At 36.0% G+C, this 27,729-nt stretch overlaps 5 protein-coding genes across 7 annotated transcripts; 2 read left to right on the top strand and 3 right to left on the bottom strand.

Annotated features, from left to right (window-relative positions):
* Positions 1–3,825: 3,825 nt before the first annotated feature.
* On the top strand, positions 3,826–5,037 carry LOC110782209 (probable serine/threonine-protein kinase WNK9). The gene has a single exon (XM_021986335.2). It carries the CDS (start codon positions 3,826–3,828, stop codon positions 5,035–5,037), a length of 1,212 nt encoding a protein of 403 aa, XP_021842027.2.
* A 1,710-nt stretch (positions 5,038–6,747) lies between these two features.
* Positions 6,748–7,245, top strand: LOC130467705 (protein TRACHEARY ELEMENT DIFFERENTIATION-RELATED 7A-like). The gene has a single exon (XM_056836299.1). The coding sequence runs from the start codon at positions 6,748–6,750 to the stop codon at positions 7,243–7,245; it is 498 nt and encodes a 165-aa protein (XP_056692277.1).
* A 654-nt stretch (positions 7,246–7,899) lies between these two features.
* LOC110782151 (uncharacterized) lies at positions 7,900–10,799 on the bottom strand. Its single transcript, XM_021986260.2, has 2 exons — positions 10,212–10,799; positions 7,900–9,088 (listed from the first exon to the last, which is right to left on the bottom strand). Exons 1-2 carry the CDS (start codon positions 10,573–10,575, stop codon positions 8,193–8,195), a joined length of 1,260 nt encoding a protein of 419 aa, XP_021841952.1. The 5' UTR covers positions 10,576–10,799; the 3' UTR covers positions 7,900–8,192.
* A 2,744-nt stretch (positions 10,800–13,543) lies between these two features.
* Positions 13,544–18,036, bottom strand: LOC110782152 (uncharacterized). 2 transcript variants are annotated; one of them, XM_021986261.2, is made up of 6 exons: positions 17,700–18,036; positions 16,409–16,531; positions 15,372–16,217; positions 15,164–15,269; positions 14,784–14,986; positions 13,544–14,118 (listed from the first exon to the last, which is right to left on the bottom strand). In XM_021986261.2, the coding sequence occupies exons 3-6, from the start codon at positions 16,115–16,117 to the stop codon at positions 13,848–13,850; spliced, it is 1,326 nt and encodes a 441-aa protein (XP_021841953.1). In that variant the 5' UTR covers positions 16,118–16,217; positions 16,409–16,531; positions 17,700–18,036; the 3' UTR covers positions 13,544–13,847. The 2 variants fall into 2 exon arrangements, with proteins under 2 accessions (XP_021841953.1, XP_056693721.1); XM_056837743.1 differs by lacking the exons at positions 16,409–16,531; positions 17,700–18,036 and having other exon boundaries at positions 15,372–16,360.
* Positions 18,037–19,499: 1,463 nt separating this feature from the next.
* On the bottom strand, positions 19,500–27,123 carry LOC110782153 (FAD synthetase 1, chloroplastic). Of its 2 annotated transcripts, none has more exons than XM_021986262.2 (5): positions 26,733–27,123; positions 23,840–23,892; positions 21,883–22,018; positions 21,037–21,212; positions 19,500–20,536 (listed from the first exon to the last, which is right to left on the bottom strand). In XM_021986262.2, the coding sequence occupies exons 1-5, from the start codon at positions 27,002–27,004 to the stop codon at positions 20,034–20,036; spliced, it is 1,140 nt and encodes a 379-aa protein (XP_021841954.1). In that variant the 5' UTR covers positions 27,005–27,123; the 3' UTR covers positions 19,500–20,033. The 2 variants fall into 2 exon arrangements, with proteins under 2 accessions (XP_021841954.1, XP_021841955.1); XM_021986263.2 differs by having other exon boundaries at positions 23,840–23,888; positions 26,733–27,068.
* Between the last annotated feature and the right edge of the window lie 606 nt (positions 27,124–27,729).

The raw sequence follows: 27,729 nt of genomic DNA, 5'->3' as shown, positions 1-27,729 counted from the left end.
AGTTTTTATGTATAAGACAAATTGTTTACCATATATTAATTACCGTTCAATCAAATATTTTCTTTCTAATCAAATACGGAGTAGTTACGTTTTTAATATTGACACCAGACATATGACGGTCTCATATGAGACATACCTAACTTTACCCAAAGCGTCCTTGTACTACGGTGTATGATCCTTTGCCGCATTTGTGCCTTTGCACACGTACCGTACCTTGCTTCTCTATGACCCTCCTTAATTAGTCTTCAAGCGCATCCAGGATCACTACAAGAATTTGTATCTTTAACGACAACCTAATTACGACGGTTCAAAAATCCCGTCGTAAAAGCCTTTTGCGACGGGGCTAACAACCAAACAATGACGGGAATAACCGTCGCAAATGTCTTTTACGACGGGTTTACGACGGATTTACGACGGGATTTCTATTAACGACGACCCCCTTTTATGACGGGTTCGTGACAGGAAATCCCGTCGTTAATCAACGATTATTGGCCTTTCGCGACAGGATTTCCCGTCGTTAATAGTACAATTTCTTGTAGTGGATCCACGATAACCATCCACATATCCATATATTCTAGGCCAATTGGACAAAAAAGTAAGATTAGGCCCGACCCTTTACCCATCCAAGCCCGCAAATGACCAGCTCACCTGTCCACCAATTAATAGTACAAAATCTACCTAATTACATTCAAGTAAGTGCATCGATCTACATCAAGGTGTCTCAAAGATGTTTCTTCCTTCATCTTCCTAGCTTCACTTGATCAAATGAAGGGTTAACCTTTAGCTTTAATTAGGATGCATGGATGTTCATGTCCAATTGAGCTGGCTGGAATGCTGGATATTGGACAACCATCAATCACTGCGATACACTAACAATGACGTTCATTGGTGAGTTTAAAGTTGTGTCCTTATCTTCCCCCCTTAGCTTGTTTCGTTCCAAACAGTAGTACTACAACAACATTGTACAACTAATACTCCCTCCGTCCCGGAATACTTGACCTGTTTTCCTTATCGGGCCGTCCCTTAATACTTGATCTGTTTCTAAAAATGGAAATATTCTAACAATATTATATTATTTCTCACTCCACCCCTATTAACCCACCTACCCCCTACTCCATACAAAAAATAATTAAAAATTCAACCCCTACTCTCCCCCAACCCCACCTCTTAACCCATCTCCCACTAACTACATTAAAATAATACCCCACTATCAACTATTACCTACTAAATTAAATAAGTCAATTCAAGTCCCTTAAACTCTGTGCCGGTCAAACCGGGTCGAGTATTCCGGGACAGAGGGAGTATGTTTCATTTGTCACAAACAAATTTCTTTATAAAAAAGCATATTTAGACTTCTCCTTTTCATTCTCCTCCTCTTTTTCCTTGACAATTAATGAGAAAAGCAAAAAGGAACGAATTAAAGAGGAGAAAATACTTGTTTATAATGCGATTAAGCTATGAAAAATTAAGTGAAAGTGTATGTGTTAAGATAAAAAGGGAAAGAAATAAATAAAAGAGGGGAATTGAAAAGGACATAACCCAAATGCAAATAAGCTGTTAATCACAAGTTGCCTGATTGCGATTACCACCAATTAATCTAATCTTAATCGTTCAATGTTTACGTTGTTTTTATACCCCCTCAACCTATCAGGGGACACGGGAGAAGGGACAACAACACTAACATATTTGGTCTATTGACCAAAAAGCTACAAAATGCATGATGTTTATCTTTTCGACGTAAATATCAGCTAATTCGTCCATAAGCTAGCTATTCGATACACTCACCTATTTACCATCTTGTCGACCAAATGATCAACGATTCTACTGTGCCGGAATCTCAAGTGACTACCGACATATGTTCATAGGCAGTTACGGACATGCACGGGGTGAGCGACAGGGCAAATCCCTAAATTTTAGGGAAGACTTTTGAGTGGCTACACGTAGTGGTAGTCACTATAACTATTTAAATCTCAGTTCTTTATTATAATTAACTAATCTCAACCATTCATTAAAAGAGAATTTGATCAGTTAAATGATAAAAATTGCAATTAAATATTAAATTAAAATTACCACACTCTTCATTCACGATCTTCTGTTTGTCTTCCTTAAACGGACTAATTAATGGACTATCACATTTTTTCAAATTACGGAGTAAATGTTTAACAACGGATATAAGAAAATGAGTTTAGAGGAGAGAAAACGGAAAGATGGATTGCATAGGTCGTGGGATTAAAAAATTTAAATTGGAGGAAATTTTATTTATAATTTATAATTTATATTTTTGTTAATAACAGCTGCCATCTAATATGTTTAAAATCCAAGAAATGGATGGATAACATTATTCTTATATATTATAGGGTTGAGATTTAATCTATTGCAATGTCTACCATTTAATTGTAGCTATTGGAAAATTATCCATATTTTAGGGGCCTCAAATTTCAAATAACGTACTTCACAAATGGGAAATTTTGGTTAAGTACACAATTAGATATTAAGCCATGAATGAAGTGCAAAATGGTATAATTATTTAGAGCCAAACTTCTGCTTTTGCTTATTAAGTGAATTTCCTCATTCACTTGATTACAACTACTCGAGGGTTTAACCAACTAACGCAATTGCTAAGTGCATTTGAGCTACGGTAATCAAAATCACTCGCACTCGCCTACAATTAGACTCTGTTTGGTAGGGCGTAAAACGTTTTCATGGAAAATGATTTTTCTCTTTATTATCATTTTACGTTGTTTGGTTGAGTAAGGGATGGAAAACAAATTTCCATTACTCTCTCAAAGATGGAAAACCCTTTTCCATTTGAAAGGGAGGGAAACCACGTACTTTTCCTTCTTTCCTCTTTACCTTCCTCTCCTTTCTTCCCCTCAATCTTCACCATCTTCTCCAATTTTCCTTTAAGTTACCAAACAAAGGAAAACTAGTTTGGAATTGTGCTTTCCTTTGAAAACTGTTTTTCATGGAAAATCGTTTTACAATGAAAACGTTTTACGCCTTACCAAACGGAGCCTTAAGTTTGGAAAAGTCAATCCTAGGTTTATGCGCCCGAGTGTATAGTTTTCATTGTACACCCGGGTATATAAGCCATGAAGTATATGGTTTAGATGGACTATACATGTTTCAAAAATTATACAATGTTGTTGCCTATCCAAAATTAATAATTTTGGGCGGTTAGTATTTAATTAGGTCGAATCATCTCTAGGTTATTGACAAATATAATAACTTACAATGATAAATCTATAACCTATTTATTAAACTTATAACTAGTTAGCATAAATGATGTTTAGTCGTAATGGTTAAGAACTTAAGATTTATGACTTGTATATTATAAGTCATAAGAAGAAAAAAAAACTTGAATAACAAATATTTAGTTATTAGGAGCAAAATTTTAGATAGACAACTTACTCATCCTAGTGCGATTTACATACATATAACTAAACTTATCTGTTGTAAACTTGTAACGGTGTCACTTAATTAACACCATAAGTCCATAACAGATTAATCCTCTTATTATTATTTTCTTTTAAATAAAAATTCAAGAAAGGGTACTTTCTGTTTCTTGATTAACGACTTAACCTAATTACCCCGTTAATACCAGAACAGATTAATCATCAGTTTGGCTATCACTTATAAATATCAATCAATCCACAAATCATTCAGTTCCATTTATTCTTCAAATTAACCCTTTCATATATTTCTACCACATTCAAGAAAACATTCTTTCTAGCTAGCAATTAAAACTCGAGTAGAAAATCAAAGAAATCATCCCATCCAATTCAAATCTTTTCTAAATTTCTGGGTTCTTGGTGTTGCTAAGTAATGTCTTCGAGTAGTGTTTTACAGGTTGCAGAGAGAGACCCGACAAGGCAATACGTAAGGTACAACGAGATGTTAGGAAAAGGGCTTCAGAAAAGAGTTTACAAAGGATTTGATGAGGTAAATGGTATAGAAATTGCTTGGAGTGTGGTAGTTTTAAAAGACAAAATATTAAACTCTGCTTCAAATCTTTATCATATGATTGCAGAAGCTAATATGATGAAGTTGTTAGATCATAAAAACATAGTGAAATGCTATCATTTTTGGATTGATTATTCAAACAGTAAAATTCACTTAATTACTGAACCTTTTTCTTCAGAGACTTTGAATCACTACATCGTAAAACATGTTCCTGTAAATCACACATCAACCAAGAATTGGTGTAGACAGATTCTAAACGGGTTGAATTATCTTCACACTCATGATCCACCCATTGCTCATCGTGATGTTAAGTTAATGAACATCTTTGTTGATGGAGATTCTGGTACGGTTAAACTTGGTGATTTTGGTTTCGCAAAGTTGATTGAAACAGGGAGTAGTTTACAGGGTCGTTATGGTACAAAACTGTTCATGGCACCAGAAATTTACAGAGGAAATTATAATGAGATGGTTGATATACATTCTTTTGGGATGTGCGTAATATTGATGGTTACTCGAGTAATCCCTTACATAGAATGCAAAAACAAGGATGAGTTTTACGCAAAGATTAAGGGTAGTGTAAAGCAAAACGTACTAAACAAAGTGACAGATCCACAGATTAAGGAGTTTCTTGATATGTGTCTTGCTCCTGCATCTGCTAGATCGTCTGCAATTGAGCTTTTAAATCACCCGTTTCTTGCAGTTGTGAGTCAAGTTGAGTCGAGTATGAGTCAAGTCGAGTTAAGTATGAGTCAAGTCACGCGTGCTCAGGTGGATAGATTACTGCAGCTTAATCAGAAGTTGATGATGTCTGAGGAATTATTAGATTATAATCTTGGGAACTTATTTTCTGAGAACCCTTCTGATGTTGAATATGATGATGATGATGAGGTGGGTTTGGCAGTGTGTGATGATGAACATGATCCCATTCCCACACATGAGATATTGATTGAGCAAAGTTTTCCGTCACTATCTTTCTTTGAGTTCATGGGAGATGAAGATGAATCTGAGGCTGAGAATAATGGAATGCTGAGTTGCTTAGGGAAATTGCTGTCATCCGTTTGCAGCAACCTATAGCCCCAAATTTGAAGTATATAGCTAGCTATACATTTTTGTTGCACCATTTTGAACATATGGTTTAACCTTTTGTTTGGGTTTCTGGTTATGTAATTTGGAGTGGTTCGTTCTTTTATGCTAGTTTAATGTGCATATATGATTCTATTATTTGAAAAAAAAAAAAAAAACATGACTGATTCTATTAATTGAACAACAGTCTTTGTAGTCACATTTAATTTCCGCTATAAATGGCCAGAAACAACTATGAGAAGCAGAAGAACAGAAAATAATCAGGCTAGTGTTCTCGCTTCCATTCTGAACATATATGTTGCTTCATTTTATACAGTATTGTATGACAGATGTTTTGAAAGATTAAGTGTATGACCGGTAATGTCAAGAGTGCATAGGTTTACACAATATATACTCCGTATATGGTTACTAGCAATACCTATAACCAACTCTCTAAATTAGATGGAAAGATTTCCAAAAATCAAAGTTGGCTTGTAATATTTTAAGGCAAGTTGGACATGCAAAGGTAACGTATGGTAGCCTGTATAGGGTTGGCCCAATGACATAAGGCCAATGAAGTTCCTATCTATACTATATACTTCCTCCGTTTCGGAAATATCGCACCATGGTTGACTTTTACTCCTCTAAACTTACTTTGACTCTTAATCTCTCACATCGTGTGTACGTAAAAATTATAAAAAATTAATATTTAGAAAATATATATCGATACGAATCTAACATGACCACACATAATTAAAATCTCCTTACGTACGAATCACAAAAAATAGCCAAAGTCGTAGTGTGAATAGTGTTAAAAACAAATGGTGCGATATTTCCGGAACAGATGAAGTATTAAAAAGCGTTTGTAAGAAAGCATGCGTGATACGTGGCGCTCTGTTTATGAGTCATTCACTCAATGTAATTTTCATATACATAAAAAAAAAAATGTTAAACATGGTTTGTATAAGGTTTGAAACCCCCAACCTTGAATTTAAACAATAAAGCTTATACCACTAGGACATGACATGTTTCATGTTATTATTACAAAAAAAATCTAACTAAATGTGAAGTTATTAATGTAGTAACCCAGGGTATCGCCCGGGTCAAAAAAAACTAGTTAAAAAATAAAAGAAGAGCCTGCAAAAATGCTATTTTTTCGTGTTAAATATAAACAGGTTAGAGAATCTTAACATTAACCTGATTCATTTAAATAAACATGCAATGTCGTGTAACTTGTCTAATTAATTGTGTTAGTCTGAACACCAACCAAATTTTTTCATGTCCGGTCCGTATCGTGTTGTCGTATTTCTCAATAAAGTTAACCCCTTTGTATAGGTTTATCCCCAAATAAAATTACGGAGTAAATTATTCGTTGTTTTCTTAAGCGGGTTGGGCTGCGTCGGTTTCGTGTTAGGAATCTCAACACCTACCCAACCTGTTTATTAAATGTGTGTTACAATATTGATTCGTTTAATTAAAAGTACTATGAACCCTTGACAATAACCCGCTTTTTTCATGTCCGGTTTCAGATTTTGACAACTTCTATTTAAAAACCCCAATGAAATAAGGGTACACTTGTCTTGACCGTTGAAGTCCACGTGTACCACATAACACGTATGCAACCAGGTGTCATAATTCCCAAGCAACATAATTCCTAGTTTTGTTTCAACAGAAATCCTGCTCTAGGTTTTTCCAAACAGACCAACAAAAAAACCAGAAAATATGAACAATTGCATTTCTTCATCATCACCTTTAATCAATCTTTTGAAGAAAACAATACCACTCTATACCCCCGCCAAACTAACCAAAACTCCTTACAACCACCTTACAATAATCTCAACCCCTCTATCTTCCTCGTCCATGTCCATGTCCACCACCCCGCCGGAGTTCCCTTCGAGGCGGAACCCCGAGATTGACCCGGCCACGCCGCCGGAGATGCCCCCGATTCCAAAAGAACCCGACGAGTTCAACATCATCCCGCCTGAACCGGAGATTAAACCGCCTATACCGCCACCTGACCCCACACCGAATCCGCCAGGACCAGAAATTCCACACCAGCCTATTCCGTCGCCTCCTGGACCTGATATATTCCCACCACCTGAGGTCCCACCGCGTCAGCCGCCTGATGTTGTTCCTCCTAACGCACCGGAGATATTCCCACCACCGTCAACACCGATACCTGACATAATCCCGCCAATGGGTCCAAGGGTTGTACTCTAAAATATTCCAAGTTACAGGGCTGTCAGTTTTGAGTTTTTTTTGTTGTCTACTTACAATCCTTAGTTTTTGCCATCTTTAGTTCCTTTGTACAAAGGAATAAGCAGCTTAATGTCCTGTAGTCTTCATTTCATACCATTATATTTAAATTACTGCTGTTTTCACACCATATGACACTGGAACATGAGTTATGAGTTCAGTAACATTCTAGTTCAACTCAAAAGAACAGGGTCATACTCTGAATCATTCAGTTCAACCCAAAAGAACATGTCATACTCCGAATCGCATGATAGTACAATTCATGTCATAATCTGATCAAGATGTGTTATTCGACTCCAGATTATGCGTGGAGTCAAGTCAATTTCACTTTCAGGTCGACTCGAGTCAAGTCATTTTCACAGTAAAAGTTGATTCGGGATAGCAGAGTATGATTAATTTTGCTATAAGATACTGACAATGGAAATTATAATAAACAAACACTTAAAACAAAGGTTTTCAGTGAGGTGTTTAAGCACTCCCTTGCAACCTAGATGGCCATACACTAACGACTAAGGCTTCGTTTGGTTGAATGAAAAACATTTTCACTGGAAATTGTTTCTCAAGCGGAGATTCAACTGAATACTAAACCATGAATTGACAATTCAATGCCCAAAGAAATGGCAGCAGAGGCAGAAAAGTGATACTCTATTGTATAACTTTTACAAGGTCCAAACCTAATTTACATGATTAAATCACATTGTCATAATATTATTGCCATAATGTCCAACAAACAATGCTTCCTAAGCTAATGTACATTTTCCACAACAAACTATACACAGAATTCTGCAGTTGAATAAATAATAATAATAGAAACAAGATTCGCAAGGGAAAAGGATGGAATAACCCTTACCTTATAATTCACGAGCTAGAACATCCCAACATCCAACAGGAACACGCTCTCTACGTCATGCTCAAAGAAACACGTTTGGTTCTGTTAAGCTTCCATTAAAGTTCACCTTACAGGTTTCAGAAAACTGAAGTCCAGCCTCATCAAGATCAGCCTTTGTAATATGCGGGCATGAACGAACATCAAGGTATTCCATAAGTTTGCAGGAATCTAGTATTACAGCTATTCCAGATACCGTGATCTTTGGACAATTATTGACCTTCAACACCTTCAGATTCACTGCATAATCATCCCCTCTACCTAATCCACCAAAAGCACCATCGCTCACCTCTTCACAACACCCAACATCAAGCGCCTCTAAATTTCTGCAATTCGTCAAAATGCTACACACCGAAGAATCAGTGATGCTTAAACACCAATCCATCCGCAAATTCTTAAGACTGTAATGACAATAAAAAGCTAATAATTTTATTGACTCGTCAGTTATGTCCCTGCAACCACCAATAATCAGAGTCTCTATATTCTTGCAAACCTTAGCCAAAATGGATATCGCATCATCTCCAACTTTGTAGCAATCCCGTATCTTGAGCGTCCTAAGGGAACCAGCACAGGCTTCCGAGACGGTAGAGATGCCAGCATCTCCAACATGGGTGCACTTGTTCAGATCTAAATGCTTGAGCTGTCTACATCCAGTTACAAGTATAGCAAGTCCGGAGTCGGTTATGGTTGTGCACCCTTGTAGTACTAACTCTTCTAATTTATGACAGTTTTCGGAGAGAGATTTGAGTGTACCGTCAGTAACAAATCTGCAACCAGTAAGGTGCAAGGATCTTAGGTCGTTACAGCCGAGGGTTACAGCAGATAATCCCTTGTCTGTCACTTTTCTGCAATGCGATACATCCAGAGATTGCAATGAATGAAGATTACTTCCTATGGCCGCTAGTCCTGTATCTGTAATACCTGTAAATCATGTAGCAAACTTGCAGTAAGAATTATGGGTGACAATGTATATATTCTGTAGTCTATTCCGTATATTCCTGTCAATGGTCTACAGGCAACCCATAATGGAAGTTAAATCAAACCGAAAGATAAGGGTTAGTTCGGTGTTGTTTTTCTGTTTCCATTTTTCTGTTTTTTACAAAACTAAACCCACAAAAGGTAGTTTCCAGTTGTTGAAAATCAACATGAATACTATAGGTATGGCTATTTTTTAGTACATTATTCAATCTAAATCACATGACTTGCAAAACCAAAACCTGGCACCCATACGGAACGAGCTCTAAATTTTGAAACTTCTTTCAACCGGAGAGAATACATAAAATTACAACGAATAAAGTCATTAGCTTTCAAGTTTTGATGAATGATAAATTTGTTTTTACGGATTTGTGCCGCATGTGTTCTAAACCACAGACAGCAAATCTAAGAGACAATGAGAATTCAAATAATAACAAAAGCTTGGATCTTTCAAGTTTCTACAGCACAGAAACCTGATCTTGCTCACTTTTGCTCATCACTTCTCTCATTTTGTTCTTTCTACATAACTTCAAAGCACAAATCTTCCAATGTTTCAACCAAAACCAGTAGATAATTGAGCTAAAACGGTAGAGATGTTATCTGTGCAAGTTTGACCTTAGAAATCTCCCATTGTAAACCAATTAACACAATTCCAATTTAATTCCAACCTCAATGAGAAAAACCAAAGCACTCATAAACAAAACTAGGAATTGCTATCAGTTTAAACTGAAAAATACTTCACAAAGCGCCATTGATCTCAATAAGTCAATACCAATTAGCACCTATAAAAACTTCCTTCAAATCAACTAAGATTCTAAAAAGATTAAATTTCCTCAAGAAACCCCTTTTCCATCTTTTACCCCACCGTTCAAATTCCAAACAGATGATCACCACTGAAAAGGCGAAATTTTTCAAAAATCTGTCAAATTTGCACAGAAATTACAGCAAGTTGAATCTTTAACATAATCCCAGATACAGCTGAACCAAACACGGATAAATTTCCAATCTTTCACAATAACGGAGAATATACAAAAATAATGGAGAGAGAATATACAAAAAAGGGAGGTACCTTTACAGTTGCATAAAAGGAGAATGCGCAAACAAGGAAAACCAGTAGCAATAACAGAGAGATCAGAATCAGTGACACCGAAAGAACGGGAGAGAGACTGCGAGAGATCAAGCTCATGGAGTTGTGAGAAACGACAAGCCAAGCGGCGGAGCATGTGGGGCCCAGCGCGACCGCAGAGCTTCCTCCGGTCGGCGCTCTGAAGGTGGAGCCACCTCTTGCACACTAAGCCGAACACTTCTTTGTCTTTGTCGCACTCTATCTTTGCCAGTATTGATCTCAGCTCGTCGTCTCTTAGGGTTTCGTTTATGCACACTGTGGATTGTTTGTGGGTGTGGCGATTTTCTCTCTCCTCTGACATCGCCATTGATGATCTGATTGGTGGTGGAGGAGGAGAGCGAGAAAATCAGGGATTGAAGAGAAGCCCTGATTTGATTTCCAAAACCCTAATTTGATTGATCCCAATTGGAATTGATGGTTGTTGTCTTGTTGATATAGGTTGAGGATGATGAGGAAGACGACAGCTCGACAACATTATAAAATAGGGAGTAGAACTCTGAAAGTCCAACTCTAACTAAACTCGTGTAACTCGTGTTAATTACTGATCACTTCGTTAATCAGTTTGTATTCCCCTACTCTCCTACCAAAGTACGAAGTACGAAAGTACTCGGTTTTTTTCTTTTTTTTTTTATTTGATGGGAAATATGTTTTTTTTTTTTATCCTCATTGAGAGTGAAAATCGAAAACTAGACTTATATTATATCGAATTATGGAGTATTGAATCGTATGATCGCTCGTAATAACCATTTTTCTTAGAAAATATACGATGATATACAAAACATGTTATTCGTTTTCGATTGTGTCACATTCTTCTGCTCAAAACATAGTTTTTTTGTCTGTGGTACTATAGTTAGAATTTTGTTATACGTATAAATTATTATGATTAGTGCATCATTTTTTCAAGACTTACGGAACTAATTATATGGGAGTTAACTTATATCATAAAATAACATACGAGAGTATTTAGGTTGTTTTTTCCACTTTTTAGTTTGTATCCAAAAGAACATGCTATGAAAAACAAAATATTGACGAATTTCATTTGTGGTTAGGGTAAACAGGCACTAGTACTACGTACAAATCTTAAAAAGGGATAGTAAAGCATCGTGAAGTTGTGGAATATATTAACCACTTAAAATTAACATGTCTATTATATATTAGGGTGTACCTAAAAATAAGAACACTATACGATCTCACCTAACTTCACCTTCTAATTAAATTTTTTTTAATGTTTTTAGATACACGTACATATGCCTCGATAGTCGCTAAATCGACCTAGAAAACAAGTAGCGTGTAAATATACATCCAGGGGCGGAATCAATGGGGGGCTGGCGGGGGCCATGGCCCCCCCTATGATTCGATAAATAAAAAATTTGCAGTAATAGGCTACATGTTATAAGTAGCGTAGCTGGTTTGAATGTGATGGAACTTTTCCAAATCTCCTGGGTTCGAAGCTTGCTAGCGGCCTTTTCTTTTCATTTTTTTTTATTCTTTTTCACTTGTACTTTTAATATTTGAGGGGTTATATAATAGTGTGCTATTACCTTACTTATACAACCGTATTACAGCTTTTTTGGAAAATATACGTACATCTTGGTTAAATTTATTGGGTAAAAGTTCATAAATTCAATACCTCTTATCTAAAATTCACAAATATGTTATACTTAAATGTATAATATGTTTAAAGTATTTAGAACAATTTTTGTGTTTCTCTATATTGTAGAACTCTATGATATTTTATAAATCTGTTAATTTCTATCTCTATTCTCTTATCAGTAAAAATATTCATATCCGTAATTTATATTCTACTGCTTTGAATAAAATTTAAGAAAATCAAAGGAATATTACTTCAACCTTTGAAATATTATGTGCAATAAAATTTATCATTCGTATTATTTTGTAGACAAAAATAATATATTCGATCGTACGTTAACCTTTGGCCCCCCCAAACTTCAATTTCTAGTTCCGCCACTGTATACATCCCGGAATACGTAAGATTTCCATGTAAAATGGTTGTGTTTTCCCAAATGGCTTTAATGCATGCTTTGTTTGTTGTTAAAGCGATTTTCTAACTTGGAGAGACAACAATAATTAAGCAACTCTAGTAGCTTTAAATCTTTCAAGCAAAGTATGCATTCTAGTATTCTACCATTCATTAGTGTGATTTTCTAGCCATCTAAAGATTTTTTATTTCATTCTCTTGTACAGTTGTACACTTGTACTATGTAACTTTAAACAAAAAATACTTTTCTACGACTGCTTAAATAGATTTGTGCCAAAATCAGTTTTTGGAATTTAACGTAGCCATTCTCCCGGGCCTCAGCCCATTCACTTGTCAATTAACTAGGAATCTTATTTCATGATTTCATCTCTATAGCTATAAAAGAAATGGACCACATGAAGAAAGTAGTACCACTTGCAGGTCGACCAAACAACTAGGAGCACATTAATGGAAACGAGGAGCACTGTAATGGTATCCACAAATTCTTATTTACAAAGGGTGTACAATAAATATTGTACACTGGAGTTAAAGTTAACTCAAAATGTTTAAAAGTTAAGCGTATATAGGTAAAAGTTATCTATTTTTTAGTGATAAATTTTTTCATTTCAGTTAAGCATATTTCTTCAAAACTACTAATAATGTATAAAATTAATCATTTAACTATTTCTATCAACTTTTTTTGTACTATTATAAAAGTTAATCAAAATTAGGTTAAAATTACAGAAAAATGGGTAAAAGTTATCTTGGTGTACAATAAATTTATTGTATACCTTGTGCGCGCAAGACCTTTTGAATGGTATCAATGTATCATTACTAACTTGTCGGCATACTTCATCAAATAATTGAACAAGAAGAATAGTCACGTCTTATCATTACGTTGTTACACCACAAATGTGAAATATTGGTGGTTGTAACTTCCCAGTAGGCTGATCATAATTCATAATTGAGGTCAGTTCACTTTGAAAAGGCAGTTACGTCGTAACACGGCTTACCCTGCTGCTTACCCGCCGGTGACTCGGTGAGGTGGCTGGCGAAAGGAGCCATTAGGTTCGGAAAAAGATTAGAAGAGGAATTGGAGAAGAGAGTAGGGAGGAATAAGCTAGGGGGAAATACATGTTACGAAAACATTATGGGCCAAATCGAACATTTTATTCAGGGGTGACTTGTTATATTGTTAACAAGTGATTTGTGCGTCATAGGAAGCGTAAATTCCAAAAGTTCTTGAATAAGTAGTCCCTTTGCTGCCTTGATGTGAAATTTCAATTTTAACAGAAAGTTTCGACCAAAACTTTGGGTGGATTCAATAGCCTGTAATGGCTGATTACAGAATTATTCTGATCTGTAACTAAACAGGGGATATTACCATAAACAGCACCAAAACACTAGCTGCAGGAAAACATCAACTGTTGATTCTAAAACTTTTGACTGTATATATCTGTATTGTACAATTGTACTCTGTATAAAAAGTTGTTACAAGAGACTTTAGGAACAAACAATTAGGATTAACCTATCTATCACCTGTAAGTAAAACCTTGAATACGGTTTGTATGACAAAATCAATGGGTTTGGTTACGTTATGTTCAAAAAGACCCTTTGCAACATTTAAGTACACAATCTTCTAAAAAATTGGTAAGCTGAGAAGTATACAATTGTGGCTCATTCCGGAAGTGATCTACATGAGGTGTGGAGATGAAGTTGCACGCTCTAACCTCGTGCCCAGATTTCCGTTGCTGCTCTATAAATGACTCGACAGAACTTGCAGGGATGACCCTGTCTGAAGAGCTGTATATGTATAATTGCGGACAGCTTGGCTGCCTAGACGACAGCAGTCCCATAACGTCTGTTAGTCTCCTGTAAATATTTTTAACATATAAGATGATAAGAATGTTGCCTCCATCAAAACTTCAATAACATTGTAGCCAATCTGAACAAGAAAGACCTAAGCTACATCTAGAAACCCATTACGAAAGACATTCAGACACATCAGTGTATGTCCATTGATGTATGAGGCTTGATGCCTATATTATACAATATAATATAGGCATCAAGCCTCATACATCAATGGACACATTGTAATTTTCTAAAAAGTTTGAACATTTTTAAGAAATTACACAGGAAGGTATTATTAGGGCATGTTTGGTATCATTTTTTGTTTCCAGTTTTCTGCTTTTTTACAAAACTAAAAACCAAAATATGAAAAACCTCAAAAAGTAGCTTCCAATTTTTTATTGTCAGTTTTCAAATCAACCTGATTACTATAGGTATGACTATTTTTTGGTCCATGATTCAATTCAAATCATATGACTTTCAAAACCCAAAAACAAAAAACTGGCAGTGATACCGAACGAGCCTAAGTTATCAAATACTTCATGTTTTAATTCCTGAATATCCATCCTAATGTTGAGGACTGACAAAGTGATAAGCATTCAGATCAGCTTCAAGCCTTGAACAAATGAGTGCATCTATTAAGGCATTGTAATTGTCAATAAAGAAGCGAGAAAAAGGTTAGAAATTACCTATTCACTGGAGGAAGGTTTAATACAACTTTAAAGAACTTCTCCAACAGTACAAGTAAAGCTGTTTCAGTTACTGCAGGTTTTAGCTCACTAACGGTTCTTGAAACAGAACCTTCATTGGCTGAATCATATGAGATTGACAGCCCCTTCGTTGCTACACTTTGCTTTTTCAAAAAAGCAGCTGAAAAACCTGAAGCCCATACCTGCTTAGAGAGAAGTGATATTAATATATCATCATTAGAAAACTCCCAAAATGCTTGTTGAGTTAATGCTGTCGTTTTAGACCAAACTTGTGTTTAAAGCATAAAGAAGCATCTTCATACAAGGAAAGTAACAAATATGACATATGGAGAACAGTAAAAGGATTTCGGCTTAATTACCTGAGGATCTGGGGATGCAACTGGAGCCGAATCCACGATACAACCTTTGATTCTGCCTACTAAAGAAGGGTCCTGTTTCTGAAACTTTTCTAGAGCAACTCCATATCTGTTTAAGGTGAAATAAGAACATATAATAAGCAAAATAAAACAAGCAAATTGAAAGGAAAATAATAACAATGGTGAGTAAGAAAAAGAGATAGAGACTTACGTTAACCAACCCGTGTTACTGAAAGTGTGGAAAACAAGGTTCTTGTCATGTTCCTCTTCTAGCCAGTCAGAAAGATGGTTTACAAGCAACTCCACATCTTTCTCAGCTTTCCCACCAACTTGGTAGCTGAGAACCTCCGACATTGGGAAAGTGAAGGTAATTACATGGAAGCCCTTTGAAGTGTACCATTCTGCATATTTACTCAAATGCTTCTGCTTTGCTCCCAACCATCCCAGCAAAATCACTACTGTCCTAGATTTTGCAGAAGAACAATCTGACTTGCCACCAACATCAACAGCACTAGGCTCGGGTAAATGCCACCTGTACAAATCCTCAGATGGCACGCTTGGACTAGGATAAGTATATGTTTTGGGGTTTGATCTCTTGGCTAACTCAGCAGACTGGTAAAGATCAATCAAAACAGGAGATGATGCCACTGAATTTCCAGAAAAACCGCAGCTCGGATTTTGTATTGAACGGTAGTTAATATTAGGCACTGGCACCTGAATTCTGCTCACAAAAGACAACCCAGCAAGCTTGGAGACTGAAATGTTAGACACCCATGAAAATTCTGAACTTGGAGTTGAGTCATGGGAGGACAGTAAAGCTAATGTTTCTGAGGCAACAGAAGGTTCAGATTGTTTGGAACTAGTTAACTTGTTCGGAAGATCAGTTGTAACAGATGCCACAGCAACAGCAGCAGCTGTGAATAGAGGTCGTTGAAAGCTTCCGGAGAAGGAAGCCATGGTGCACAAGCTCAAAATCTCTCAAAAAACAACATCAACACCAATCACTAAACAAAACGACCCACAAAGCGGAAATAAGAGCCAGAAAATGTGAGATCACCTACACAGAATGAGTAGTTGAAAGTATATCAAATCACCGATTAACCTTCATACAAGTATTTGCCCAAAACAGGGAAAATAATATGATTTCTGATGAATGACTAGGAAAGGGAATCTTGATTCCGAGAATAAAGGAAAAGCAACTACAATAAGCTAATCAAACAGGACATATATATAGATACTGATCATTACCTGGACTTTTTGACCAAGTTCAACAAAATCGGGCTGTCAATAGTTGACAGCCCGACCTTGCTATATAAACAAACCCAAAATGACAAAAGAAGATTTCCGTAACTCGGTCAAAGGCCTTGCTTCCTGGCACATGAACAAGAACAAACACGTTTATTTCCATAATTTCCACACCAAGTACATTAAAAATGATAATCAAAATTCAAAACTGGTTAAAGAATATAGCATTTGACTAGTTGGGTCCAACCGTCCAAGTCATAGATGATAACTATTAGCAAAATTAGGTGACAAAACATGAGGACCATATTCTATATCCAAAAGACACAGCCAGTTATTAAAAGGGTAATCAAACAAGCAAGAGTCATGTTACACAAACACACATACACATCAAAATCAACAAGATGACGCGTACACATGTGAGTAATCACCCAACTTGGCTATAGTCATTTACAAAAAGACCATGAAAAAGACATTAATAAATAGTAACCCTCTACCATCAACCATTTCTCCACCTTTCTTCCCCTTTTTTCTCCTTTTCTCTTGGGTGGAGAAAATTTAAGAGTAGTAGGAAGTTAAGATATTGGTATGAGGATCATAAAAACCACAGCTTGAAAAAATTCATATGATATCCGGAAAATTCTTGTAAAAGACTGTATGACGGATTGACGGCTACTAGTCAAACAAGAAGCAGTACACTAGCCTGATATTGAACTTTGAAAAAAAGCAATACAAACATCCATAGAACCTAAATAGAACTTAAAACTAAGATAGTGACCAAAGTTAACCGGTTCGACAAGAAACATTTGTTTAGACTGAATTACACGAGACCAGCTCATGATATCCTCGAATATTTAGCTGAATTCATTAGTGAAAAACAAACCTAATCATGAATTGATACATTGGTAATATTGATGATGAATGGACACGATATGAATTAGCGCAAATATAAAATGTGCAATAGAGAAGTAGGACCACAGGTTAATTCAAACTCAATTAGACCCACATCACAATTTTTTCCTTTTTAACCCAGAACATTCGTGGTTGAAATCTTTCAAACATTCAACAAACCCCAAAATTGAACATTGAACATTGAACATTGAACAAGTAGCAGCAACACCAATTAATACAGAAATGAAAAATATGTCAAACTTTCACATCAAAATTCACACTTGAAGCAAGAATTGACATGGGTTTTAATCCAATTTAAACCTAATGTAATATTTTTCTACAAAAATTGAATCACTGACAACAAAATTCAAAGCTTTAAAGGGAGAGATGGGGAAAGGGAACAGACCTGAAGTTGAAATAGAGAAAAGGGTATGAATGTTTTCTCTGTTCTTCGATTGATTAAAGAATGAAAGAGAGAGAAAAGGAGGAAGACGAAGAGGAAGAGGAATTTGGGAATGCTTGTGGTTTGAATTTGGTGGGTGGTGCCGGAAAAGGCGCCTCCTAGCGTGGAAGTAAAGCCCTGCCTCTATTAGATTTGATTTGATTTGATTTGTTTTTTAATTTGGGCTTTTTTTCAGACGAACTAAGATTTACTAGAATGAGTAGAATCCTTATTTCACGTCTTTATTAATACGACGATTACACGAATCCTCCTAAACAATTGGGGATAGACGACAGTTGGTGGAATATTCCTTCTGTTAATTGGTTCAATTTGCTTTATACCCTTCCATTTAAAAACAGTTGTATGGAATAAAATGAGGTGTGTTTAGTGAAAACCTATTTGGATTTCAGCCTAATTAAAACTTTTAAAGGGGGTAATTTGTCGGGGTAGAGATGAAAACAAAAATCATACTCGTTATGGATATTTAACTGAGTATACTTTCTCCATTCGTAAAAGATTATTTGTATATGATATCATAAATGGATGTTAGGAGTAGGTGCTTGCCCTTAGTTGGTTGGGGAAGAGGCATTTCCATCGTACTCGTTATTGGTGGTTTGATTTACTCCGTATATCATAAGTGAGTATCTATCTGATTGCCTTATACAAAGTACTTTATTTGAATACCGGTCCTCACTTTGAGTTTGTTCAACTCTTATTGAAGCAAAACTCTTTAAAAAGTAAACAAAAATCATTTGCGACAATATCTTAGAGACGGAGGGAATAGATTTTAAGATGTACTTATTCTGCTATGTCCACTTGGAGAATTTTGTAGGTTTTTTTAATTTTTGAAAAGCCAAAAGGCTTGAGTTTTGTTATTGCTTAAACATAGCTATTATATCATTGATATCAAGAGGATCACGATCAACCCTCCACTCATAACCCGTTTAAAGTAATCTGAGGAGTTTAATTAGCAATGACATATGCCACTTAATAAGACTCTACAAACCTGAAACAAAACTTAGAAATTCTGGTATGCTCCAAAATTGGACCACTAATCACACCTAGATGCGAGCCTAGGAGCTATCACACGCTTTCTCCTTGACTCATATAAGTCACTCTCAACAATGACTCATATAAGTTATTTGGAGATAAACTCTCTAAAACCGGGTCATCACCAAACTCGTAGTAACAAATAAGATCAATAGATTACCATACCTTATGGCATAAGGACGTGTCCAAATTGCACGGAGCTCAGTGTCAACACGCCTTTATCATTCTTTTAAGTAGGTAGGAATAACACTACTGAACCAACACCTAAGCTATATCATGTTAGTCAACGCATCTACACAGGTCTACACGCTTGAGCCACTCCCAAACATTTTACAGCTGATAGATTTAACTTTGTGACCTTCGGCTCTCCAAGTCATAAGGTGAGTTCTCCACCAACTCCAGCAACTTATGTTGGTTAAACCGCATCTTGAGCATATTAGAGATATACTCTCAACTCTCTTATGCAACCCTTTGCATGTAGGCAGATCCTTCTAATATTTGATGGCTAGTCCATTGTCAACTAAAAATAGCCGCACAAGTTCTTTTGCCAATAATAAGAATAATAACAGTGCTACGAGTATATTCCAAAGAATATTTTTCATCATATCACATCCAACCTTCAGCATCCAAGAAAGCAACAAGTATTGAACAATACATGGGCAAATAAATTTCATTTATCAATGAAATACTAATGAATACATCCATCAGTAGTAATTTTTCAAGAACATCTATAATTTTATTTTATTTTTCCTTTTTCACACCCAAAAAAATAAAAATAATATGTAGTGCTTTATAGACTAACTATGCAATACAGTTACATGGGTGTTTATTTGTTCACCAACTAATGCAAAATTAAAAATACAACATTGACAGCATTTTTCTTACAATAATGAATCAATGTATGTGTTGAGAAGGAGCTGCACCAATGAGCACAAGATTCTTGTCCATTACGGGAAAAAACTACTCGTCTTTTGAACCTTCAGCCTCGAACAGATGCAGGTTTGATGCCAATTGAAGGTTCATCATCGAAGAACAAAAACAACCACCCGTACCAGTACTTGCTTTTTCAGGTTTTCAATAGCATTAGATCACCAGAACTTTGAACAGAACAAATTATTCTGATGCAAGAACAGGTTTTTTTTAACCCTGAGTACTGGTTCATCAACTCTGTATCATCATCAGTTTCTTCTGAAATCTGAATATGCATCACATATCTGGTCACCCATACACCAGTCACTCAAAACTTATTCAGCTCCAGAATTCAATGCTCAAAAGATGATGATTGTTAACAGCATCAAGGACACAGAAATCCTTTTGATCTAATTCTAGGTGTATATGGGTTGAATCAATAAGCACCCTGCACGGCAACTGGTTCCCGTCACCAACTATAAGTGAACAGTTCTCATAAACGCCGTCTTTAGGTAGTAGGTTTAATAAACAGGATTTTGGAGCAGAAAAACGGTTTTTAGAGCAAACAAACTCTTCTTTCTTTTCAGCTGATAAAATGACGCGATGCTGACGACCCAACAGCTCGGAAACATAGCTTATGTCTCCTTTGCTAAGAGCATACCGTACACGTGTAGATGAGACTTGTCCTCTTTCTTTCTTATCTGATATGGTTGAATCAACCATGTCTTGATTTTTGTCCATGACAGAATTTATTATATAAGCCTGAATTCCATACTCGTCACATAACTTCACTAGTTGAGATGCGTCACCGGCTGCTTTATATCCAAACCTGTAATTTTCACCTGCCATGACAAAGCAATATAAGATGATTGAATCCCACTTCCTCTTTCCTAAAAGTTATTCCTGTTTTCCGAATTGACGTTCCTTTTTGTTCTTCCCATTGTGAATCTTTTCCTTTTTTGGCAAAACATTTTTTCCAAAATCATTCTACAATTTAATTTACTACCATATCCTACCTTTATTCCATTCGCCTATCCAATAATTCCCATTGGTTTCCCCACCCACCTTTTTTTAATTCATTCACACTCCTCAATTCATTCACTCACCTTAAATTATGTAATATATTTATCTCTCCTTTCTTTCTTTCTTCATTTATCTCTCTTTCATTTATTCTAAAAGTAGAATCTTCTAACTTTAATCATTACTCTTACACCAAATCATACCAAGATTCCATTTTTCTTAATCCTCTCCCCGATTCCAACCGGGAAGAACATAAGAGAACGGAGGGAGTACTAGATACTCTAATTAATAAAAGAAGCGGATAGAGTTTTTTTCAGAAAACCTGTCACAACTCCACGTACACCAAGCTCCTTAGACAACTTCTCCACAAATTGCTGAGGAGTGAGATGCCTAACACTTGCAAAGTCAATCAGAAATTCCTTAGGAGGAACATTACCACAAAATGGAGCCCACGAAGAAAGAATCCGATGGCGGTCACATTTTGCAACAATGGGAGACCTGTGTATAAAACATGCTGTATGTATTATGTAATGCTCAACAAAACTAAGGACTCTTGAATCTTTCAAAACACCTCAAGCAACTACCCTATAAGTGAAAACCGAGCAAAGAAAATAAATAAAAACCGTTATATAGATGCAATAACAAGTTAGTTTTGCAAGCCTGTATATATTTTGAACCAGAATCTTGAATCTTTCAAAACACCTCAAGCAACTACCCGAGAAGTAAAAACCGAGCACAACAAATAAATGGAATCGTTCTATAGATGCAATAACTTAGCAAGTTAAGTTTTCCGAGCCTGTATAAACGTCCCAATGTGCTATAAATAAATAAACAAAATGTACTTGTATTTTCTTAATTTATTTTTCTCATCCTCTTCTTTGTACAGAAAGGTGTCCCAGAAATCTCAAAACAGAATATGAGGATGCATAATTTTAGAGAACAAGAGGTGGCGGTAGTACATCATTTTTGATTTACAATGCACAAATTTAAATTTTATGCTAACAAGCTCTAGTTATCCGTGGACATGAAGAAGTGCTCAAAAAAGAAATTAAATGGAAGCTAAGGTTTACTGGAACAGATGAATCACATAGGTAGAGAACTGAATAATCTGAATTATATAATAGGGGGGAAAATGAAGCAGACAAATACACAAGAATGCATATCATACCTAGGTGCCCAACCAAGCACCTCCGCCATCCCAACAAATGACAAAAGAAATGGAGCTCCAACTTTAGATGCTTGAATTACAAGTTCCCGATGACCAATATGAAGGGCATCAAACTTCCCCAATGCTACTATTCCTCCTGTTAAATAGCAACCAAGAAAAAAAGCCCCTTACTCAGAGAAAAGAACACAAAAAAGACAACACTTGTCTCACATTTAAAGATGAAATTTCCTTGAAAGAGCATATGCATTACAACATGGTAATAGTAAATAGCTGAAGCACCAAAAATTAATCATCTTGAAATTGATATTACAGACTAAAAATGCCTTACTGCACATCGAGGCTGTATGATTCTCCTTGAACCATTTATCTACAACCTAGTCCTCTCTTTTACAAAACAAAATAACATAAACTACTAGTTCCTAGCTGAGCTTAGAGTCTAAGACCTTTAAATTTTTGTTTTATAACATAGGATTCAGTTTAGAATGACTGGATTTTCCTTCGCATTTGTAATGAACTAAATAGTAAAGGTTATAATGGGTAGTGCAAGTAGTATTAATACTGGTATCCTTAGGAAGATGACAAATTAAGTAGTTAGAGTAAAGAGGATATAAATAAGGGCACATTAGGTTATGAGAGTCATGTTGAGAATTTGGTAAAGCTTAGGCTTTGGAGAGTGGTGACCTCAAGTCACTAAACCTAGAGATTGGTGGCCTCAAGTCACTACCTTTTGGATCCCCTTGTGTGTTCATCATCTACCAAGCAACTTAATATAATTTCTGGCATTATTTTTATGCTCAAAAATATCAGTTCATCACAGCGTTACACTCACTAAGTCTAATGTTCTCTGTACTTTTTGTTTAGAGATCCCTAATAGAGAAACATTGTGCTAAGAATCAAATATAGATTAATAAGTTATGCATCCGCGAAATTCCGTAATTATCTTCATCCTTGTGTCAAATAACAAATTTTCCATATAATGCATAAGATGACCACTGGCCCACTGCTTGAGCACCAGATTAACAACAGCAATCATCACCGTACAAAGCCTTCCTCCAATATTTTACAAACCCAACAGATAAATTTATCCACAACTGGAAACTCATAATAATCATACACCAAGACATCCTTTGTCCAATTCTCATATTTAGATAAGAATGAAACTGTGTACAACCAGTGGTGGAGCCAGAAAATTGTCATTGGGGGGGCTAAAAATTCAAACTAAAAAAAAACTTCTTTTTGATAATAATAAGCATGTTTCTACTAAAAACATGTAACATTGTCATTGTCTATACTTCGGTTTTCTTAATGAGTTTACAAATTTTTAAGAAGAAGAAAAACAAATAAACAAATAAAATGAGCGTAACTAACAGCAATCACCAATGGAAGAAAGTATAAGCAACCAAAAGGCAACAAAATAAAAAATAAATTAAAAAAAAACAATTATGTAACTACCAGGAATTGAACCTGGCCTAAACAACACCTTGAGAACAATATGAATTGGCAATTCCCTTGACCACTATGCCATCATTCATCATGCAATTTATTTCTGACTTAATACTACATAAAGGTTTTTGTAGGTCTTGTGAGGGCGGCTGCCCCTAACCGCCCCCCACTGACTCCGCCAGTGAGTACAACACAAGGTGACAACTTTCAGTTTACAAAATAAGCACCTTGATAAATATTTCTTGACTGTATGAGTGTATGCTACATTAACTTTATTTAAAGCAGAGAGAATGAGAAAGATTATATCAAGAGGGCAACAGACATGTGGGTCAAAAAACAACAATCAGTATATAACTATATATGAAGACAGAGTGAAGGGCCAATGGAGGGAAGTCAAAAGGAGGTGGAAGGCTTTAAAAAAATTAAAAAAACAAAACAAAAATGCCGTATTATATTCAACCTTCCAAATCAGAAACATATCAACTAAATTAGGTTTGAAGAAGCTAAAGCGCACCTGCTACTGATGACACCCCTTCAGATGAAAGCTCACGATCATCGTCCTTCTGGCTTCACCAGATAAATAAAAAAAGGAATTAGATATTAACATGATGACATAGAGAGATCAACAAAGAGGATGTCCAACACATTAGCCAGATTGATAAGCTTAGTAACAAAGAAGATGTCCAACACATTAGCTAGGTGGGAATAGTAACCCTTGCGCTATATGCACTGTTTAAATGAGTTCCAACATAAACACATATGCACTGTTTAAATGAGTTCCAACATAAACAAGCCTGAACTGCTTGGTTAACACAATAACTAGCATTTAATTTATATTAAAAGACATGGCAAGACATTATATAGACAATCTGTGATCTTAAACCTGATTATGGGTTTTGGCTTTTGTTTGTTTTCAATTAAGAAAAGGATTTGAAAGCAGCAAAGGGATGGCTGCTAGATGGTGCATAGCCATTTCTATGGTATATAGTAGTGTAGAACACATAATGTGGATTATCTTTTTCCTAGCATCTAGTTACCTCATTGTGTGGACATGTATACACATACACCAGGTGTAAAGGAAGAAATACAAGCTGACAGCTATGTGGTTATCCCCCCATGCCACACCCTTGACCCTCCTACCCAACCCCCAACCTCCCTATAAAAAGAACCTCTCTAACTGTTACTGAAAAAGACACAAAAGCACAAACCTTCTAGACTTTGAAGGCAGAGGTAATACAGAAAGTATGCCGCTTCTGAAGAGCCTTTAAAGCCAATCAGCCTAATATATTCAAATCCAAAGTTAACCGCCTAAAATATAAAGAACTTTTATACAAAGGTCTTTTTAACAAACACTTGCTGCAGGAGATCATGAACCATCATAACCTAGACCCAAAAAACAAACTATACAACTCTAGTTGGTCGCTAAAACAATAAACACAAGGTCATGACAATATTTATATCAAACTTCATATTTCTTTACGAAAAATGGAACGACAATGTCTCTCCAATGTACAAAAGTAGTACTGGGACAAAAATCATCAAGCTCTCAGGCTAAATAATAATTACAGAACAAAAAAATGCAATGTCTCGATATCAGTAACTTTTATCCTGACTTCAAAACCTCGAAAAAGCCTGCTTAAGACTGGTGGTGTGAATGGATATTCATGTCTAGTCTTCTATGCATAAAAACCTACCTCTTTACTGCCTAGAGCCACACTGACAAGATAGCGATTATACAACATCACGTCATCACCAATGATCAAGAGATTGTACTATCACCTCCTTCAACATCCTCATGAAGTCATGATTCACGAAGCTATGGATTTATCTAAATAAGGGCAGATTTATGCCAGCTCAAGCATCTCATTGTCCCCTCCTGATTTTAATATTAACTAAAGCCCCTCCCAGGAAAGCATAAATATAAGAGCAGGAATTGTTCTTCAAACAAAGGAAACTCACCAATTTTCAAAACTGAAAATTTGGCCTTCAATATCTTCATCGTTGTTAGCATAAAAGGCTTGCTTGAATTTAGTGGCCCCATCCTGTGAAAGATCTTTCAATAATCCTGTCTGAAATTCCCACCAGTCCACTTACTAAACACTTCCCAAGAGTTGCACAGAGAAGCAGGAAGTTGTCCCATCAACTCCACAATTAGGGGAGACTAGAGCTCAACAGCCTAAACACTAGAATCCAAAACCAGGCTATAATAAACCAGAATATTATCCCACATCGCAAATAGTCTAATAGTCTAATGGAAAAGATCATAAAGCAGGCATCACTTTGTCCATGGATTCTGCGACATAAACCTCCAAATCTCCAATTACATTTCATACACCCAGGCCACCCACACAAGCTGGGAATCAGGTGTTTCTCATGCACATATCACGACAGAACTCACACAATAAGTTCTCATGTTATTATATCTCCTCAAACGTCGTACTGGTTATTCACAAACCCTCACTGTTCTTCATGATCTATGAGAAATTGACAGACTTCAACGTTTGCCACATGATTACAGAAGCTACAGACTCTTTTCTTTTAGCCACCACCTACTTATCAGCCGTTCATCCTCTCCAATCCAAGGATGTGAACAAGCAAAACTCTAAAATAGAAAAGCGCACACACAAACGCACCCCTGTAAATCCACTACACACCAATCACTAAATCCTCACCACCATCAAGGGCATGAACTAGCCCTGAAGATAAATCATGACCATCTCACCGTTCCACGGATATCTCAACCCTGCTAAGAATCAAGTTTCCAAATCCCAGCAATTACAGAAATCAACCTAGATTTTGAGAGATCAATTGCAGAAAATTATCGAGTAGAGAAGAATTTAGGGAAAGGTATCAAGACTTTTTATTGATCGATCAGTGTAATCAGAGCAATTACAAGCTAACCACACTTTGCAGGATGGATTTCCTCCTAATGACTATTGGTTGCTACATCTTCCACACAGATTTTCCTTATAAGCCTTTCTCTATTTATTACATCACTTCACAGCTTACTTGCTCCAAAAAAAACCCGCAAACTAACTTCTATGTGAATCTAACAGAAGGCTTGCACTGATGCTTAGCAACCAGCCACAAATTACAATTCCGCATTCAATCATTCAGTTTCGCATTGACGAAAGATTGGTTATCAATAAAAGGTTGATTTGTATTATTTTCATAGGAAAATTACAATTCTACATTAAGGATACTCATTCAATCAGCCACAAATCTAAAGTAAAAACAAAATAAAATAAAATCAATACTACTAACACTGAAATACACAGAATCTATAATACAAGTATTTAGCAATAAAATCAACAAAACCCAATTATCCTTACATCAAACGCTCCAGAAATCAGAACAAAAAAAAGAGGCATGGAAATCAAAACAAAAACAAGGGAATAAAAGAAAACCTGAAGGAGGAATCGTTGCATGTGGGCATTTCACGGGGGAACTTTGATTGAAGACAAGTGATGAAAGAGGATGAAGAAGTAGAATTTGTTGTAAATAATCTTGTGAATGAAGCTTTGGTCCATTGAAAATGGGGCAATTTGTGAATTGGAGGTTGAGAAAGTTGGGGTTTAATAAAGGATGAAACTTTGAATTTGGGAGAAGAAAAGGGAGTCCCAAACCCAAAACCTTCCCACTCTTTGAGATGCTGGGTAATTCTGCATCCACAAATCATTATCTCTAGAAAAAGGGTTTAGCTTTGATGTTCAACCTCTCTTCTTTTCTCCTACAAACAAGAAAGAGATACTGTACTTCTACTTCCACAACAAAATACTGGACCGTTCAACCAATTGTGTTTCATCCAAAATACGGGTCACTCCACGTTTATGGGCTTCGACGTTTGAGGTCCGCTTTGGTGCAATTGGGTCAACAAAACTTGATTGAGGCTATTGATAAGTTTACCTGTACACAAAATATTTTAGATTTTTAGCACATGAATGCTTGATTTGTATTCCGTAATTGATTATAAACAATGTATTTATATGAATAGACTTGGCGCATAAAAGAGGCTATGTATAACAACGGGTTAGAGTTTAGGAAGTGCACTAATTTCTAAACAAAACAGACTCCGTGCACAAAAGAGTATTTTATCTAAATGCAGAATAACTTAATATCACTTAAATATTATTTTTTTCTAAATTGCCCCTATTCTAATAAAATCTTCTTCCAGTCAAAAACTATATAATAACTCCGATATAATTACTTGTAAATTAAGAACTCTACTTTCACCCTACATATCGATGGATAACAATGATGAAGATGAACTACTCAATGACGATTACTTTGCAATACATAATATTTGCAAGTCATAATATGAACGGTCGGGCGGCTTGCCCACGACAAATATTACCTCGCCCATGTCAGGTGCATTAACATTAACGGGTCGGGCTTAGCCTGCCC

This window comes from Spinacia oleracea, chromosome 2 (genome assembly GCF_020520425.1).
Source record: "Spinacia oleracea cultivar Varoflay chromosome 2, BTI_SOV_V1, whole genome shotgun sequence".
Lineage (NCBI taxonomy): Eukaryota > Viridiplantae > Streptophyta > Magnoliopsida > Caryophyllales > Amaranthaceae > Spinacia > Spinacia oleracea.
The sequence above is the reverse complement of the archived record's forward strand: the minus strand, read 5'-3'. Positions and strand labels throughout refer to the sequence as shown.

What these genes read in the sequence shown, in the direction of transcription:
- LOC110782152 (XM_021986261.2), bottom strand. Translation starts at nt 16,117, where the DNA reads ATGGCTTCCTTCTCCGGAAGCTTTCAACGACCTCTATTCACAGCTGCT. An exon ending in TTGCATCCCCAGATCCTCAG is followed by an intron (nt 14,987 to 15,163) that starts GTAATTAAGCCG and finishes CTCTCTAAGCAG; the next exon opens with GTATGGGCTTCAGGTTTTTC. An exon ending in AACCTTCCTCCAGTGAATAG is followed by an intron (nt 14,119 to 14,783) that starts GTAATTTCTAAC and finishes AAATATTTACAG; the next exon opens with GAGACTAACAGACGTTATGG.
- LOC110782151 (XM_021986260.2), bottom strand. Translation starts at nt 10,575, where the DNA reads ATGGCGATGTCAGAGGAGAGAGAAAATCGCCACACCCACAAACAATCC. An exon ending in CCTTTTATGCAACTGTAAAG is followed by an intron (nt 9,089 to 10,211) that starts GTACCTCCCTTT and finishes CATGATTTACAG; the next exon opens with GTATTACAGATACAGGACTA.
- LOC110782209 (XM_021986335.2), top strand. Translation starts at nt 3,826, where the DNA reads ATGTCTTCGAGTAGTGTTTTACAGGTTGCAGAGAGAGACCCGACAAGG.
- LOC110782153 (XM_021986262.2), bottom strand. Translation starts at nt 27,004, where the DNA reads ATGATTTGTGGATGCAGAATTACCCAGCATCTCAAAGAGTGGGAAGGT. An exon ending in AGGGGTGTCATCAGTAGCAG is followed by an intron (nt 22,019 to 23,839) that starts GTGCGCTTTAGC and finishes GCTATTTAACAG; the next exon opens with GAGGAATAGTAGCATTGGGG. An exon ending in TGTACGTGGAGTTGTGACAG is followed by an intron (nt 20,537 to 21,036) that starts GTTTTCTGAAAA and finishes TTGTCATGGCAG; the next exon opens with GTGAAAATTACAGGTTTGGA.
- LOC130467705 (XM_056836299.1), top strand. Translation starts at nt 6,748, where the DNA reads ATGAACAATTGCATTTCTTCATCATCACCTTTAATCAATCTTTTGAAG.